The following is an 18,602-nucleotide window of genomic DNA, read 5'->3' as shown; positions in this document are numbered from 1 at the left end:
GGCCTTCTCGGTAGTGGCACCCACCCTGTGGAACACCCTCCCACCAGATGTCAAATAGAAAAATAACTACCAAACTTTTAGAAGACATCTGAAGGCAGCCCTGTTTAGGGAAGCTTTTAATGTTTAATAGGTTATTGAATTTTAGTGTTCTGTTGGAAGCTGCCCAGAGTGGCTGGGGAAACCCAGCCAGATGGGCGGGGTATAAAGAAATAATAATAATAATAATAATAATAATAATAATAATAATAATAATAAGCTATTGAATCAGAGCTATGTCCTGGGAACACAATGTAATCCATCTATGCAACCATTTTTCATTCAGGCAATGTCTTCCTAGAATATACTGTTTGTAGTCAGGTCACCTCAAAATAGCACCTCAGCAGTTTGGAGCAAGGCAGTCAGCGTTTGTGCAATTTCCAATTTAATCTGCTGCTTGGAATATGATTCACATTATAAACTTTTCACGCGATGGAAATTACAGTGGAATCCCTCTACAGCAGGAGTAGTCCTGACCCCAGGGACGACTGATTTTGGTGTCAAGAAGAATTCCACCCTCCCCCTTTTTTTTACAGTAAACCCAGCATAAGATCTCTTCACCATGATGGGAGTTGTTAATCACCTGTCATGGATGCAAAAGAGTGGTGGGAGGCGCCAGCTGGGGAACCCCCAAGGGAACCACCAGGGGACTGGGGGTGGGATGACAATGACTGGTCAGAGGGAGAAGGCACAGATGTGCTCCCTGCATGAGAGGCCCAGGCAGTCAATTGAACTCAGCTAAGCAGAATTAACCAGAAGGGAAATTCTGTATGCAACCACGGCTGCCAGAATGAGCAACTCTTAGATTAATACCACCCACTATGTTTCCCTGGTAGCATTTAGTTCCTCCATTTGCTTCAAAGTAAAAAAAAGCAGTCTGCCTTAAAGGGGCTTAAATTTAAAAAGGGTCACCCAATTCCAAAGTCTTTCTCTTTATATTCTTCCAGGCGAAGCAGCCACTTGTTCCAGTACTGACAGCATAGCTCAGAGTCTATGTAATGTGCATGTGCAGGAGAACCATCTTTGTAGGCGACCACAAGGAGGCCACAGTCAACCTGAGGAACAAAGCAAGTTCAGCAGAAGTTATGCAAGCGAAATGCTCGGCAAAGTGACTTTTTTGTTCTAGACTTAGTCTTCGACTCTTTCTACAGAATGAATTTGCTAGACATGCACATAGAGCTAACACTACAGTGTGGATTGGGCAAGTGAGTGGTAGAGCTCTCTGTGGGTGGAGGAAGCTTTTTCTACTAGCTCAGTCCTTATTCAGGCAACTTACCTGGTTTCCTTCTGGAGGAGGGCAGGAAGAGGCCTCTTTCCCCATGCCCATCACAGAAACTAAGCAAACAAACTACTTTGCCCCAGCTCACCCAAGGTATAGGAACACCTTTTTCCCTGTCCCACCCTTCACTGTCCTTATTTTTCTGGTTACAGATAGGTAGCCGTGTTGGTCTGCCATAGTCAAAACAAAAAAAATTCCTTCCAGTAGCACCTTAAAGACCAACTAAGTTAGTTCTTGGTATGAGCTTTCGTGTGCATGCACACTTCTTCAGATACACTGAAACAGAAGTTGCCAGATCCTTCTATATAGTGAGAAGGTGGGGAGGGGTATTACTCAGAAGGGTGGTGGGAATGGGTGATTGGCAGATAGCTGTCAACAGCTTTACATTAAGGTCACAGGCTCATCACAGCTATCTGCCAATCACCCATTCCCACCACCCTTCTGAGTAATACCCCTCCCCACCATCTCACTATATAGAAGGATCTGGCAACTTCTGTTTCAGTGTATCTGAAGAAGCGTGCATGCACACGAAAGCTCATACCAAGAACTAACTTAGTTGGTCTTTAAAGTGCTACTGGAAGGAATTTTTTTTGTTTTGACTTATTTTTCTGGAATGTCATAGGATAAAACAGATTCACCTCCAGAATGAGCATGTGGAAATAAGAGGCAGCAAGTGCAAAAAATTATTTGAATTGTCATGCCCACTTTACTGACCTGAAAGTTGTAATTGGCATCATGGTTAATGGCTCCTATGTATGCTGCAACCTGGAGTGGATTGTCAAACGTATTCCGAAGAAATGGTTTCGCTTTCCCTGATGTCTTCCATTCAATTGCACATAATTTCCCTCTGTGTGCCCAAGCGTAAAAAGAAAACACAGTTGTGAAGCCAGCCAAAATGCGTGTGCTTGTTACAGACCCTCCTTGCTGAGAGAGGGGGGTGAGGGCTTGTCCAACACCACTGAGCAAGGGGCTCCCTGTTGGACAACCCCTCTTCTCCAGCTCCCAGTGAGATGAGGCTGCTTCCGGTTGTATAAATTCACCAGCGAAGTTACTCATTACTGACACAAGTGCTTCTAAAATCAGCACAACATAAGAGAGAGCCTCCATCCCAGGGCCCAGGTGAAGAGTGGGGACTTGTGCTGATGTCAGGCTGCAGAGCTTGTGGAAGCCACTCAGCTGCCTAAGGCAGAGGCAGCTCCTTCTCCTGTTTTGTTACTTCAACAGAGGTGGCAATTTAGATGTGCCAAAACTCTCTGGAGCCTCTCTCCTGATGGTCCCTTCATCTGATGAAGGGACTAAGGAATGTAGGGTCCTTCAAGAGTGAAGAACTGTGGACAACGTACCCCTGAAGAGTGCTTGTACACAATCTGAAGAGAAATCAGATTTAATGTATTTGTTATGTGTGCATTTTAATATTTTTTTTAAGGTGCTTGTACTGCAGCTTTGCTGCCATAACAGCAAATACTAGGTAGCTTTACAGCAGTAAAATTTAAAAATGTAAAATTTATCGATCTACAGTGGTACCTCGAGTTACAAACGCCTCAGGTTATGAACGCTTCAGGTTACAAACTCCGCTAACCTGGAAGAGTTACCTCGAGTTGAGAACTTTGCCCCAATATGAGAATGGAAAGTGCGTGCTGGCAGCGCAGCGGCAGCAAGAGGCCCCATTAGCGAAAGCAGGCCTCTAGTTAAGAACAGTTTCAGGTTTAGAACGGACTTCCAGAATGATTTAAGTTCATAACTAGAGGTACCACTGTACTTGGCTATTATACCATTTTAAAAAAGCACAAACCATTTAATGCATGAAATAAATATATGCAAAGGTGGTACAAAAGCAAGGTGGCAATGACTATGCAGAATACCCCTACATTTTTTCTCTGAGTGGCCTGTTTTGCTGGTCTAGTAAGTACAAAGCCACCCAATTTATTATTAGGGAAAAGGATGATCTAATTGAGTCACTTTGGGCAAGCTACCTTGGCTTCACTCTTGACTCAACTCCCAGAGTTTGGGAGAGGACGAATGGGATGGGGTCTCCTGTGTCTCAGTTCGCAGCATAGGGCAGGTGTAAATCTAGATAGTTTTAAATATTTAGGGCACAAGGCACCTGAAGTTAAGACACTTTTGTCCCATTGGTTTCAATGAGAAAGCAAAGCATATGCCTAAGTCAACATGACTTTAAAGCATTTAACATTGTTTGGAGCGTTCACGTACAGTATTATGCAAAGTTAGCCTCTCACCGATATTCTGCCACACAATCCACTAGGCCTTGGTAATGAAGGGTCTCATGCTGTACCGCACTTTCAAGGACTCTCACTCCAGTAACATGTTGCAGCACATGCTGCACACTTCTTATGTAGCCAGATACATTGGTGTCTTCTTCCTGCTCCACAGAGATTTCTTCAGCTAAAAGTAAAGTTTCCATGGCTGCATGGAATAATTTACCTTGTTGAAAGATATCTGCAAAACAAGAAAAAATAATTATACCGAGTACTTATTCAAACTTTGGCTTTGCAAGGTTAATGCTGCAGACCATTTCACACATATATTGAACATATATTATTTCATAACCTGATTAATTGGAACTTGATGACTTGCAGATCAATGTATGAACTGCTGTGACTGAACAGTAGCACATTCATATTCATCTACTATATATTTTGATGGCTTGTGAATTTGTCCACTATACAGAGTGTGAAAGTAATAAAAACAAAAATGAGGGAAGACAACTTGGGGTGTCAAGAGAAGGGCAGTATATGCTGTAATGCACATTCAAGGACTCTCACTTAACATCTTGTTAAATTAGGACTCATAGGGAAAATGCTTCATAACCCAAGACCCAAGGCACCCGACCCTCAATAATTTGTAAACAGCCTAAGCAACTAAGCATTCTAGTGCCAAGAATGACCTGATTCACAGTAGACTCCTGAAGAAAAGTCCCTTCTACTCCCTTAGCATTTGTTCTCTGTGTGTTCAGACAGCTCTCAAGATATCATTGCCAAACTCTGCACAAGGGTTCCAAAAGTGGTCACAGCAGTTTTCATCAAAGCTGATCACCAGCCACCATTTTTAATCAAGATGGTGGTCCAAAATGTGACTCTAGTATGACTTTGGCCAATTTTTTATGTTAAGGGTCCAGATTGATGTGGCTTCACCAATAATGGTTCCAACCTGCACCAATTTCTACTGAGCCAGTCAGCTGCTGAAAACTAATAAAATCTATAATGGGTGCCTTTTACCTGGGGTTGCAGAGTATGTCCCTTAACTATGGTTTGCTAATGATGGCTAGTTCATGAAAATAAGCCATGGTTTGTTGCTGGCTTACTGACATTAACTATGACTTAGTGTTACAAGTGAAAACAGACACCTGTAGTCTGCTGTGTCACCCCACCCAAATCACTTGTCAAACAACAAAGGTGCTAGGCAAGGGTGACTTAAAAATAAAGCCACTCTCAGTTCCCAGCTCCTCTCACTGGTGCTTTTCCTGAAGCTGACATTGCTGGAAACTCTGCCTAGTAACTGGACTCCTTTTGCTACTGAACTCCACTCCACGTAAGCTGAGTCACAGCTGCAGCTTAAGTTGGAGTTGCAAACTTCTTTGAACAATCACTTTGTGACAGCTGCATGCTTGACTGGTTTTAGATGGTGAATGAACCAAATTTGTGAGCATGCTGTGACTCTTAAATTTCATCCCTTGTTTAGCTTGTATCTGATGCAGTATCTGCGGCTGAAAACGTTTTTAAGCTGCATCTGTCCTATGTGACCTTAATGTAAAGTTCTTGCAACAACAACAGAAACCCTTCTGGGTGTGTTATAGTTATGCGGTTAGGATGGGGGTTCAAACAGATGGGCTTGCACAGCTGGAAAAGGGGAGGGAAGGGGATGTGTGTGAAGTGCTGTCTTGAAACACATGCACTTTATCCAGGTAGGAAAAGCTCACAGCTTTGATAGCAAAGCACAGAAAGAAAATACAGAGTGGGTGTTGAGCAAAATGAGGTTCCATTTCTGACACTGATTTGACTAACAGATTAAACTTACTGATGTGTGCATTAGTAAAAGCAGTCAAGGCCTCCAGCAGCAGAGGGGTAGGGGAAAGGCAGTGGTGATTTTTACTAAATTACATTGCTGATTCTTACTAAACTCAGAACATGGAATCATTGATTAATTCACCCCTTTTTTTTCTTGGTGATTTCAATCAACCCACCCTAGGATGTTCCTACACACACACACACACACACACACACAAAATCAATGCATTTAGTCATTGCTTACTTTTAGTGTATTCTGCAAAACCCTCTATCCCAAGTTCTAGAATCATCCGCTGTTTCCACTTCTCCAGATAAAAAGCTTGCTCCACAGGCATGGTCTGTTGTAGAACAGCTGTCACACTAGCCAAGTTTTTCCTTTGCAAACTGATTTGCAAAGGCTGTCCCGGAGCAGTTTCTTGAGGCAAAGAGCTCTTATTGGGATTCATTAGAGCACACCAGTTCCTACAAACTTTTGGTTCATCCTCCTGGTATGAGTTCTTATATTTCCTTTCTGGTCCATTTAGCATGTCACCTTCTTCAAATACCAATTCAGGTCTTTGAGAACTGTCTTTGTAGGATGTGAGGTAGTTGATCAAATCTCTGTATTTTTCTTGGTCAATGTTTTCATACCGGATGGTTGTTTTCTTCTTCCCATAGAGAGAGCACGAAGCAGCAAGAGATCTAAACCTGAATCCTTCCTGGTTCAACATTCCTCTCAGCAACATTGGGACTCTCCAACATTTTCTGTTAATGCAGAGAAATGACATCATACTGCAAGACAGTATTTACAAAAGGCTGACTCCAGAAGGTGTTTCATTGAGAAATGCTTCTACTTTCCCATAATTTTCCTATTAGATAAATATAAAAAGCTTTGGTTATTTGTTGTGTGCTGTCATCGGGTCTGCCACTACTACTGTCAGGGTGATACATCAAATATGCTTCAGATAGCAGATTTTGAGGTAACAGTGAAGTGCAGCAAAGTATGACATATTCAAGAAATAATTGCATTTTACCACCAAGAGGGGCACAATTTAATCCTAAAATGTATTGGGCTCTCCAACTACAATCATGTCTTAGCTGCACTGACAATTCTCTCTGAGGCACATTTCCTCAGAAGCAAGTGCAATTAGTATCAGAGATAACCCGTTTCCCCCCAAACCTGGGTCTCTAGCTGTTTTCGGACTACAAGTCCCATCATCCCCGACCATGAGTCCTGCAAGCTAAGGATGATGGGAGTTGTAGTCACCACGGTCGCTTTCGCAGCTGAATAAAGCCGGAGCCCTGAAGAAGAGCAGTCGAAATGGGAAGCGGCTGAGGGAAGAAGATGCGTCTAAGCGGCTGGAGCGAAAGACAACTCCTTAAGAGCCACCTGAACAAGAGGCGGGAGTCACCCGGCTCGACCTCCACGTCCCGCGGGAGCGACGCCGGCCTCAGACGAACATCCCAACGGACTCCTTCAGCCGCTCGCCTCACGACGCACGACGTCACTTCCGCCCGCCTTGTCCGCCGGAAGCGAAGACAGGCGAGAGGGAAAGGAGAAGGCGAGAGATAGAACAGACTGAATGATACGCGCGGGAGGATATTCCGGGTTCCAATACACTTCACCTTTCCTCTCCCCGCCCACCCGACGGGAGGAATTCAGAAGCAAAACATAGTTCCTGTCCTTACTCCGTGGGCATTTTCTTCTTTGTGTGCTTCAAGCCATTTTGCATAGTGCGATTTAGTAAAAGCTTTCCTGTGTTGGGCGTCCTTTCTGTGTCGGGAGGGATCCGCACAAGCCTCTTGTCTTTGACCGCAAAGGGACAGGGTTCCAGGTTTTAGGGGGGCCTCGGCAAAGCGCCCCCAAACAGCCTCTCCACTGGCATGCCTGGACAGCTCTTCCAGTGCCCCGCCACGCAGCCGCTGCACGATGCGGGTGGCCCTCCCCACCCCGGCTTCCCCTGGAGATGCAAAGTGCCCCCCTACGCAAGCCGTCAGGTCAGTCACCTGAGAATCAGAGCTCATCCCCCGCTCTCCGCTCACCTGCAGGGAGTCTGCCCTGGGGGTGCGAATTTGGAGGCCACACCCACCGCTGCCAGGTGACTCCTGCGAGGTTGTTGTTTAGTCGTGTCCGACTCTTCGTGACCCCCTGGACCAGAGCACGCCTGGCACTCCTGTCTTCCACTGCCGCCCGCAGTTTGGTCAAACTCATGCTGGTAGCTTCGAGAACACTGCCCCACCATCTCGTCCTCTGTCTTCCCCTTCTCCTTGTGCCCTCCATCTTTCCCAACATCAGGGTCTTTTCCAGGGAGTCTTCTCTTCTCATGAGGTGGCCAAAGTATTGGAGCCTCAGCTTCAGGATCTGTCCTTCCAGTGAGCACTCAAGGCTGATTTCCTTAAGAATGGATGAGTTTGATCTTCTTGCAGTCCATGGGACTCTCAAGAGTCTCCTCCAGCACCAGAATTCAAAAGCATCCATTCTTCGGCGATCAGCCTTCTTTATGGTCCAGCTTTCACTTCAATAATAATAATAATAATAATAATAATAATAATAATAATAATAATAATAATAATAATAATAATAATTTATTATTTATACCCCGCCCATCTGGCCGGGCCTCCCCAGCCACTCTGGGCGGCCTCCAAAAGAACATTAAAATACTATAATACATCAAACATTAAAAGCTTCCCGAAACAGGGCTGCCTTCAGATGTCTTCTAAAAGCCTGGTAGTTGTTGTTCTCTTTGACATCTGGTGGGAGGGTGTTCCACAGGGAAGGTGCCACTACCGAGAAGGCCCTCTGCCTGGTTCCCTGTAACTTGGCTTCTCGCAGTGAGGGAACCGCCAGAAGGCCCTCGGTGCTGGACCTCAGTGTCCGGGTACATCACTACTAGCTTTAACCTTTGTCAGACCTTTGTCAGCAAGGTGATGTCTCTGCTTTTTAAGATGGAGTCTAGGTTTGTCATTGCTTTTCTCCCAAGGAGCAGGCGTCTTTTAATTTCGTGGCTGCTGTCACCATATGCAGTGATCATGGAGCCCAAGAAAGTAAAATCTCTCACTGCCTCCATTACTTCCCCTTCTGTTTGCCAGGAGGTGATGGGACCAGTGGCCATGATCTTGGTTTTTTTGATGCTGAGCTTCAGACCATATTTTGCGCTCTCCTCTTTCACCCTCATTAAAAGGTTCTTTAATTCCTCCTCACTTTCTGCCATCGAGGTTGTGTCATCTGCATATCTGAGGTTGTTGATATTTCTTTTGGCAATCTTAATTCTGGCTTGGGATTCATCCAGCCCAGCCTTTCGCATGATGAATTCTGCATATAAGTTAACCAAGGGTTAATGCAGCCCTTGGGCCATAGAGGGGTGTGTAGTGTTGCGTGTTGTCCAGGCTTACTCATCGCGACCTGCTGCCCCGTGGGTCCTGCCGCCGAAAGGCGGTCGCCTCAGCTCTCCTCCTGGGTGGCCAGCGCTGCCCACCTTTCCCCCCCATCCCCGGACACGGGACTCAAGGCGGATTAGGGAGGAGAAGATGCGCGGGCAGCTGCAAACGGGGCTCGTCTACCCTTTTCTTATCTCTAGGGCGGGGCCGCCTCCTCCTCCCGAGCGGCAGAAAAGGCGGCGCGCGGGGGGCCTCCGCGGCTGCGCAGTGGGGGCCGCCGAGGCAAGGCGCTGTCATGTCTGTGGCTGCGAAGGAGCAGCTGCCGCGGGAGGAGGAGAAGGGGAGCCGGGAGAAGGTGAGTCTCGCGCGGTGCAGGGGGGGGGGGCGAGGGGAGCCCTTCTCTCCGGGCTTGGCCTTGGGGGGGGGGGGAGGGAAGCCTCTCCACAGCCCCGCCCGAGAAGAAGTGCTTCCCCCCCCGTCCCCGCCTCTTTTCCCCTCAGAGAAGCGCTGCTCTGTCAGGCGCCCGCATATTTTGAGGGGGAGGGGAGGGAATGCGCGCGACTTTTACCCAACTGAAACCCCCCCCCCCTAGGCCAAGGCGCGGAGCAGAAAAAGGCCTCCGGAGTCCGGGCTGACGGCTCCCAGGGAGCGAGTCGGTTCCGCTTCGCTTGTGGACGGGCGTCGCTTCCTGGGAGGGGAGGGGGCCGCTTACTTGCGCCTGCCTGCACGTGTGGACGCGGCCGCCCCGCTTCCTGCGCGTCGTCCGGCTCCCTCAGGCGGTGTCTGCTTCAGTGGCGTAGCGTGGGTTGTCAGCACCCGGGGCAAGGCAAGTAATTTGCGCCCCCTAACCCGTGGATTAGGGGACGCGGGTGACGCTGTGGGTAAAAGCCTCAGCGCCTAGGGCTTGCCGATCGAAAGGTCGGCGGTTCGAATCCCCGCGGCGGGGTGCGCTCCCGTTGCTTGGTCCCAGCGCCTGCCAACCTAGCAGTTCGAAAGCACCCCCGGGTGCAAGTAGATAAATAGGGACCGCTTTATAGCGGGAAGGTAAACGGCGTTTCCGTGTGCGGCTCTGGCTCGCCAGATGCAGCTTTGTCACGCTGGCCACGTGACCCGGAAGTGTCTCTGGACAGCGCAGGCCCCCGGCCTCTTGAGTGAGATGGGCGCACAACCCTAGAGTCTGTCAAGACTGGCCCGCACGGGCAGGGGTACCTTTACCTTTACCTAACCCGTGGATTTGCGCACCCTAACCCTAACCCCCAGATGTTGCTCCCGGTACGGCCGGCCCCCCCCTGCACCCCCCACACTACGCCACTGGTCTGCTTCGTCCTTCCCCTGTCAGGCTCCTTTTCTCCCAGCGCGACTCGGCCGCTCCGAAGCCGAAGCGAGGGCTGCGGGGCCTCTGCCTCAAGGGCGGAGCTGCCCCAACAAGAGGCGCTTCTCGGGCTGCGCCTCCAGCGCGGGTGGGTCGGGCTGCAGTCCGGACACGGGGCGATGCGCTCGTAGGAAGCTGCCTTCTTCCACCATGTCAGGCCTGTGGTCTGCTAGGTCAGTACTGCTGGCAGGGGCTGGCCGAGGGATTCAGCCCGGACACAGATCCAGTGCTGAGGGCCTTCTGGGGGTTCCCTCACTTGCGAGAAGTGAGGTTACAGGGAACCAGGCAGAGGGCCTTCTCGGTAGTGGCGCCCGCCCTGTGGAACACCCTCCCGCCAGATGTCAAGGCAATAAGCAGCTGTCTTATCTTTAAAAGACATCTGAAGGCAGCCCTGTTTAGGGAAGTTTTAAATATTTTATGCTGTCTTGTTTTTAACACTTGATTGGGAGCTGCCCAGAGTGGCTGGGGAAACTCAGCCATATAGGCGGGGTATAAATAATAAATTACAGTGGTACCTCTGGATACGAACGGGATCCATGCCGGAGCCCCTTTCGCATCCTGAAGTAAACGTATGACACGACTGCGTGTCTGTGGTTGCGTTTTGCCACCTCTGCGCATGCACGTGACATCATTTTGAGCGTCTGCACATGCACGAGCGGCGAAACCCGGAACTAACACACTCCGTTACTTCTGGGTTGCTGCAGAGCCCAACCCGAAAATAATCATCACAAAGATACTTCAACCCCAGGTATGACTGTATTGTTGTTGTTGTTGTTGTTAGCCGCCCTGAGCCCGGCTTCGGCTGGGGAGGGCGGGATATAAATAAAAATTTATTATTATTATTATTATTATTTGGCCGAGGTTCCCTCCGAGCCCTAAGGACTGAACTTCATGTATGCAAAGGAGATGGGCGCCAGTTGCTGGAAGTGTCCGGTTTGGCCACAGTGACACGCCGCCCAAGTGATGTCCTCTCTGTGTGGGGCTGCGCTTGAAAAGTGCTCAGGGACTCCAGCTGCCTCAAAGAGCTGCAGCCAGATTGTTATAGGGGAGCAGACGACTTGCTAGAAGAAGCTCCCAACTGGCTACCAGTCTGTTTCCGGGCACAACTGAAAGTGCTGGTTATGACCTGGAAGACCATATTCCCTCATACATACCTGCCCAGGTTTGGAGATATTTGGGGGAGGCCCTTCTCTCTGTCCTTCCACTCTCACAGGCAGGCTGGGCGGGGATGTTCTCGGTGGCTGCTCCCAAACTTTGGGGCTCCCTCCCTAGGGAATCTAGATTAGCTCCATCCTTCTTTCCTTCCACCAGCAGGTGAATACTTTTCTGTTACAGCAGGCTTTGGGGAACTGACTGTTTTTAATGAAAGTGCTGGTGCCTTGCTGTTTTTTTGTAATTATTGGTATGATTTTAATATATTTTATATCTGTATATAGTTTTAATTCTATCAGTAGTTTTTCAGTGATTTTTTTTCTTTATGCTTTTCGAGGTTCTTGTTTTTATCTGTAAGTCAGATTGAGTCATGTCAGAGAAAAAGGAGGGGAATAAATAAACAATGCCAGTGAACTGCAGCCCATCTCCAGTCAGTTTACTTTTAAAATTTGTTGTGCTTAAATGCAAAGAACTACTACCATCATGTTCAGTTCAGCCCTAGATCAGTGGGACTTCTTGTGCAATTCTCTGCAACTTTACTTGGAAGCAACTTCCACTGTTTTCAGTAAGGCTTATTCTTAGGAAAGTGTGCATAGAATTGCAGCCTAAAATTTATTTTGTAGAACGTATATACCATTGATTGATAAAGAACACACACACACAACTCCCCACTCAAAGCTGTTGAATGCTAAGATTATGCTGTGCCCACATTTTTAATATGCCTTCATCTTAACATCAAGTCGACCTCAATTTGTGACCCACATTTTTATATTTTTAATAGAATAATGCTTAATAAATCCTTACAATACGTACTGTGGTTCCCCAGATGGTGTTGGACTGCACTGCAACTCCCATCATAGTTTCTGACTGCTGCCAGTTGAGTTTGTTGGCTGAGGCTAATGGAACTCTAAGTCCAACAGGAGGGCTACAGCTTTCCTTCCTTGTTTGCCTGGGATCATTAATTATTAGCCTGCAGGCAAAGTCAACTCTGAGTAGGAGTAGCATTGCGTACCACAAGTGGACATGCTGGAAACCAATCTGCACGTAATGTGAAGTGATCCTAAATTGCACTATGAACTTCATGCATAATCTCTTGCTTATTCTGGAATAGAGTGTTATCTGAGCGGAAGCTGTTTCTTTTGTCCAGTATCCTCCCTCCCCCCCCCCCCCATCTACTCTGCAATATATATTGTCTGGACAACAGAATCTGCCTGGGCAGTTAAGATAAGTAACTTCAGAATAGCTGTATAAACCTTTTGGCAATTGAATGTGCTGACATGGCACACAGTCTACGGGCAACTCCTGTTTTGTGTGCGTTCAAAGAGTGTGTGACCGTAAATGCTGGAGTTGTTTTTGAACCCGGAAGTGGGCAGGGTGGGCTTATGCGCACTCCACTGACGCGTGTGATGACCCAGAACGTAACCCCCACACAAAATGGGGGTTGCCTGTATATACATGTAACTTCAGAAGTGCAGGAAGCCCTGATCCAGCTAGGTGACAGAAGTTAGGGTCTATTTTTTTCTTAGAGTTTCAGAGCATGGAACAATGTAGTACATCAAACAAGCAAGAATATAACACAAAGAAAATCTAGCCAGTTAAACACTCCAAAAGGCAGTAGAAGAAAATTAAATGATGGGTAGGGTGGAAGAGGAAAGGGTAGAAGATTGAGATGATGTAACAGCTTCCCCCAAAATGTGTTTTGGATTCAGAGGGAGGCTAATATGACCACCTGCTACATTAATAAGGAAGGGGAACCAAATTGGTTGAAAACTCTGTCCGTTTGAGCCTGTTGAGCACCAAGCTTCATAGGTCTGTTCCTCACACAGGGCAACATAAAATATATGGTTATACCAGGCTGTAAGTGTAAAGTCAGATGAACTTGGAGGGGGAAAGGATGCAAAATATTAATTAATTAGAAATTTGTCTGTTTTCTGAATGGCAGCAGGCAGGCTTTTCTTTACCCTAGACCTGCTACAATACTGAGAAGTCTAGTGCAGACATGGCTAAGAATTTTTTGCCACGCTCCCTGTTGGTCCAAGTTCGTAGATGCACAAAGCAGCAGCAAATGTGACGACGTGGACATGACCATACTTGTGCACACTTTTTGTACACACGGGCCACAGACATGCATACATATAGACAGGCGGCACTTTTATGTGCATGCTGCATCAGCATTTGAAACTAACAGGGAGCCAGTCGCCTTTTGGAACTAAGGAGCGCCCCCTTGTGACCAAGTGGAGATAGAAATCCTGCCACTTGTTTGTGACAGAAATCACCACCACAGGAGCGCAAGAGTAGTGCTCCTGACTGACTAAAACAGCTGAAAAGCTGTCACCAGCTATTGAGCTTTTGGCATTCCTTTTCAGCGCTGCTCCCCTGAAGCCTTTTCAGGGATTTTTCTCAGCTTGAACTCACCGAAACTCAGTTTCAGCACCTCTCAGGTGGGCGCCATTGCCATTCTAAGTGAACTAGTGAGGTGTTCAAGGTGAGCTCCAGCACCTCTTTTTATAGGAAAAAGAGCACTGTGCCTTTTGATGTGCTGAAGAGACTCCCTTGTGGTGCTCTTGGCATAAGTAAACAAAACTCTTTCACATGCTTAAATGGATTGCTTCTCACTTGGGAGTGGGGAGCAAGATGAACAGCTAACTTTGCAGGTAGCGACTGAAGACCAAAGCAAACTGTCCTTCTGTGGTCTGGCCATTCCCACTCTCTACCCAGGATTCCAAAGTCTGTAGCAACTAATTTTTTCAGCCCGCCTACCCTAACCTCTCCCTCAGCCCCTCTCTGTCTTTGCTCTGCTGTTAAAAAGTTCCTTCCAGTAGCACCTTAGAGACCAACTAAGTTTGTTATTGGCATGAACTTTCGTGTGCATGCACACTTCTTCAGATGCGATGATCTAGTGATATATCACTAGTTAACCATCGCAGTACAGTATATTACAATGTCTGATCCACAACGTGAATTGCTCTGTCTGGTCCTTCCCAGCAGTCACCACCCAACAGATCTTCACACTTCCAAGCTCAAAAATTCTGAAACTCTTATTGTGATCTGAACTTCAGACCGGTTTCAGACGATGTATTGATACATCACACAGCCCTAGTTATGACTGATTTCCATCACACACACACATATATATGATGGAACTCAGAGAGAGACCTCAGTTGAAGATCTTAATGCACTAAGAGTGGTGTGGGAGGAGGTCATCATACATGGGGGCAAGCAGTTTTGATAAACGATGTTGAAATTAATTCTAGCCCTTCTTTTGAAATAAATTTTGAAATAAAATTCAAATAAACTCTCCGCCAGTCCTGCATAGGCTTCTCTGAGATTGCAGTATAATTCTAAACTACCTAAATGCCACGCTGCTCCTAAGAAAAGAAAAAAAAAGTAGTTTTATCTTCCCCACCCCCAAGTCCTGTTTTTGTTCAGTTGATGTTATAATAATCCTCTCATATATTTTTCATGTATTGTTACTGCTAATGGTTACAAATTGAGATTAAACTCTGGTAAGGACTCCTCAGCAGCAGTACCACAGTAAATAGGTGACCCGAAGGTTGCTTCCAAAGAATTGCTATTCTTATCCCATCCTCCTAGCTGAGGTTTGACGGGTGTGGAGTTGGTGTAGGAAGCTATTGCTGAGATCTCCAGCCTTCTAAATTTCTTCTGCTTTCATTTCAGATGAGGTCTGTGTCTGTGGATCTAAATATTGACCCTTCGCTGCAGATTGATATCCCTGACGCTCTCAGTGAAAAAGACAAAGTGAAATTCACAGTCCATACCAAGGTAAGATGGCAGGGAAGAAGGATAATTAAAGTTGGGACAAAGCTACAACTTTGCCATGTTTAGTGACCAAGGTAACTTCTATGAAGTTACAGATTAGTGAACATGGCTTGGAAAATAGCCTTACCTCACATAAATTGAAATGAAAGCATTTTAATGCCAATTTTTAAAAGATGATGTGCTCTGTTTCTCCAAAATTATCTCTTGGGAAATCTTCCCTCTACAGTGGACCCTCCAGTTATGTACCTCTCTGGATATGTAATCTTCGGGTTGCCAAAACGGCAAACCTGGAAGTATTTTTCCAGGTTTCGCTGCTCGCACATGCACAGATGTGCTCTATCGCACCGTGCATGTGTGCAGAAGCGGCGCCTCTGGTTACAGATTTTTTTGGGGTACGTACGGACCCCTGGAATGAATTAAATCCGTATCCAGAGGGTCCACTGTACTTTTTATTATGATTTTTTCCCCACTTGCTTCCATTCACATCTAAAATACCTCTTGTACTAATCAAGATAGAGCAGTGTATTGAAAACCACCTGAAAAGCCATATATCATGTTTCAAACCAATATATATATATATATATATATATATATATATATATATACACATTTATATAAAATTCAAAATGAACCATGGCCAAAATAAGCTGAGATTTTGTTTAAATTGAACAAAAGCAATATTTCAGGGAAGATGTTGCTCATGGGTCATTTTAAGATACTGGTTTGGGGTTCAGAAATTTAAGATACTGATTTTTGGTTCATTTGTTTAATCTCACTTTATATTCACACATTATATTACTGCTTTTAATAACATGTAGTAATTCAGATTTGATTTCAGTAATTGGGGGGCGGGGAGATTTGGGTCTGTAAACTGAAAATCAGTTCAGTCCTTTTCTGTTTGTTTGTATCTTGACTTCTAAACAGTTTTTGATGGCAGTTGTGCTGCCTGCATGGATCTGAATATGGGATATAGTGGCAACAGCAAGTGAGGAAAGCTAGGAGTGGAGTTTTGTGTAGAAGGGCTGTAAACTCCATTTCTGGCATTCAGAACAAATTTCTCATCTCTTATCTCAGAATCCTTTAATTTTACACGTGTTTCTTTACACCTGGCTCCAGTTGGTGGTTCTCAGGGTTCTAGTTAAAAAAAAAGAGTAGATCCTACAAACCTGAAGTCTTCCCACCCATGTTCCAGCTTAACAGTCTCAAAAGCCTACACTATTTATTATTTTTATTTTTTGTATTAATGAGGTCCAAAGGAGTAACTGATTTCTGTTTTCAGACTACACTGCCAGTTTTTCAGAGCACAGAATTCTCAGTTACAAGACAGCATGAAGATTTTGAGTGGCTGCATGACACATTTATTGAGACAGAAGAGTATGCAGGACTAATTGTAAGTACTTACAAAATCTGATTTAAAATGCAGACATCTTTGCAGTGAAATTGCAAACAAGTAGTTCTGTGGTTTCTGATTTTTTGTTTTAGAATTTCATAGTACTGATTCTTAATCGCCAGTGTATATTGATATATATCTGTAGCCTTGAAACTCATTTCAATGCATGAGTGGGGTTGCTATGGATATTTCAGTTATGCTGCAGTTCTGTACCCACTTAACCTGGGATTAAACCCCATTGGGTTCAGTGAGACTTACTTCTGAGTAGACATGGGTAGGATTGCACTATTAAGTAACCACATTTCAACTCTTTACAGTAACTAATTTTGAGTTTATCAAATAATGAAACCTTATTGAGGGCAGCAAGATGATAATTTAATGAAGTAGTGATACTTCATTGGTAGATCATTGTGAAATTGCCTCCAAAAGGAGATCTGAGAAGAGCCAGAGATGTGGATCTTGCGGAAGTGCAGTTAAATTCTTCTTTATTTTGCTAATCTTTGAATTGTGTGGTTATCTGAGTTTTCTCCAGTTTTTAAAATAAATTTAATTGTACTATTGTTGGTTTGGATTTTTTTTTAGCTTGTTGGTTTTATTGAAGACTGAAGTAGTTGAGAAATGACATATATGTTTAGCAGCAAGAGTGTGTGTGTGCTTGTGTGTGCTAGAGTGCTGTTCTCAGTTTCAGCTCCAAGAGCATTTGACACCCCTCAACAAATGCCCCTATTTTTTGTGCTAAAGGTTCATACAAAGGCAATGAGATTATTGTCAGGACTTTGCACACGTCAAATTTCATCATTTTATTTAAATTAGACATACAATACTACTTTTTTGAGATGCAGTTTGCATTTACTTGCAATGTGCTACGTCTCCACCACTGTCTATCCTCAATCTCCGTCCCACCAGATTTGTAGCTACAGATTTGCCCTTAGAACACTCTGAATACATTGGTCATATTTTAGTTCATTTCACATCTTTTCAGCATTTACACTGCTGTAGCAAAATACACAGCATTTACACTGCTATAGCAAAATATTGTTATACTATACTGTACCTAAGTTATTTATTTATTATTTACTTTAACAATTTATATACTACTTAATTACAGTAGAAGACACAATACAATGAAACTAAATATGACTAAAAGCTATTATTCTATTCTATTAAAAAATGAATAAAAAAAGTCTTCAGAAAGCACTGGAAGCTCAACAGAGAGGTGGCTTTTCTGACCTCAGCTGGAAGGTATTTTCCATAAAAATTAGATGTTTGACTTGCAGTGTTCTTGTAGAAATTGCTAGACAGTAGAAATTACTGAAGTTCTCTTTTTTGGACAAGGAGGTTCCTAACAACAGATCTTTTTGTCTAAGATTCCTCCAGCACCTGCAAAGCCTGACTTTGATGGCCCCAGAGAGAAGATGCATAAGCTTGGGGAAGGAGAAATGTCTATGACCAAAGAGGAATTCGCCAAAATGAAGCAAGAGCTGGAAGCGTGAGTGTGATCATACTTAACGAAAAGACCCTCTATATACCATGTAAATGTTTGCTTGCTGACAAATCTATGCGAGTGTAAAGAAGGCTTCTGAACTGTCAAGACTCTACAGGTTAAAACAGCCTAGTAAGTTTTCTGAATTTGCATTGTCTTCCCACTCCTCTGCATGGTCTGTTAGTTTAGTTTAGTTTAGTTTGTTGCATTCATATCCTCCCTTTATTCTAAGGACAATATATGGATAGCTCAGTTAGTTAGAGCATGGTGCTGATAATGTCAAGGTTGCACGTTTGATCCCCTTATGGGACAGCTGCATATTCTTGCATTGCAGGGGTTAGACTAGATGATCCTTAGGGTCCCTTCCAACTCTACAATCCTATCATTTTATCCTCTCAGCAAACCTTGTGTGCAGGTTTGGCTCTGAGGTAGGGACTGGCTCAAGGTCACCCAGTGAAAGTCGAAGTGCCAATGGGGATTTGAAGCCAGTTTCCCCAGTCCTAGTTAAAAGCTCATGTTATTTAAATCTGTTTATACACCACTATTCAGACAATTTGTCATTTACAAGCTTAAGAAAACCTATAACATAAGTAAACATTTCAATAAAGGTACAATACATGATAGCAGTCTGGCATCCAGTGTTTGTGAAAGGTTGGGGTAGGCGAATTCGCCATTCTCCAAAAAGAGAATAGACCTGTCTTGGTAGACTATTCCAGAGCATCAGAGCT

General features: G+C 45.1%; 2 protein-coding genes across 5 annotated transcripts in view; one reads left to right on the top strand and one right to left on the bottom strand.

Moving 5' to 3' along the window:
- Positions 1–403: 403 nt before the first annotated feature.
- On the bottom strand, positions 404–9,644 carry MGME1 (mitochondrial genome maintenance exonuclease 1). 3 transcript variants are annotated; one of them, XM_028738132.2, is made up of 5 exons: positions 9,410–9,644; positions 5,585–6,188; positions 3,553–3,772; positions 2,030–2,162; positions 404–1,091 (listed from the first exon to the last, which is right to left on the bottom strand). In XM_028738132.2, the coding sequence occupies exons 2-5, from the start codon at positions 6,108–6,110 to the stop codon at positions 945–947; spliced, it is 1,026 nt and encodes a 341-aa protein (XP_028593965.2). In that variant the 5' UTR covers positions 6,111–6,188; positions 9,410–9,644; the 3' UTR covers positions 404–944. The 3 variants fall into 3 exon arrangements, with proteins under 3 accessions (XP_028593965.2, XP_028593966.2, XP_028593964.2); XM_028738133.2 differs by lacking the exon at positions 9,410–9,644 and adding an exon at positions 7,363–7,484; XM_028738131.2 differs by lacking the exon at positions 9,410–9,644 and adding an exon at positions 6,710–6,853.
- SNX5 (sorting nexin 5) overlaps positions 8,909–18,602 on the top strand; it is a 24,593-nt gene continuing 14,899 nt past the window's right edge. Inside the window, exons 1-4 of one of the 2 annotated variants that reach the window (XM_077933448.1) lie at positions 8,909–9,052; positions 14,900–15,004; positions 16,281–16,391; positions 17,759–17,880. In XM_077933448.1, the coding sequence (XP_077789574.1) occupies positions 8,993–9,052; positions 14,900–15,004; positions 16,281–16,391; positions 17,759–17,880 (398 nt within the window). In that variant the 5' untranslated portion in view covers positions 8,909–8,992. Of the gene's footprint in view, positions 9,053–10,712; positions 10,818–14,899; positions 15,005–16,280; positions 16,392–17,758; positions 17,881–18,602 lie in introns of those variants that run through there. The other variant, XM_077933449.1, reaches the window with a different exon arrangement.

This window comes from Podarcis muralis, chromosome 8 (assembly GCF_964188315.1).
Source record: "Podarcis muralis chromosome 8, rPodMur119.hap1.1, whole genome shotgun sequence".
Taxonomy (NCBI): domain Eukaryota; kingdom Metazoa; phylum Chordata; class Lepidosauria; order Squamata; family Lacertidae; genus Podarcis; species Podarcis muralis.
The sequence above is the reverse complement of the archived record's forward strand: the minus strand, read 5'-3'. Positions and strand labels throughout refer to the sequence as shown.

Bases quoted from the DNA above. Each gene is read 5' to 3' on its own strand.
- MGME1 (XM_028738132.2), bottom strand. From the start codon at position 6,110: ATGATGTCATTTCTCTGCATTAACAGAAAATGTTGGAGAGTCCCAATG. The intron at 2,163-3,552 runs GTGAGAGGCTAA...TTGGGCACACAG, and splicing joins GATTGTGTGGCAGAATATCG to AGGGAAATTATGTGCAATTG. The intron at 1,092-2,029 runs GTCAGTAAAGTG...TTTGTTCCTCAG, and splicing joins ATGCCAATTACAACTTTCAG to GTTGACTGTGGCCTCCTTGT.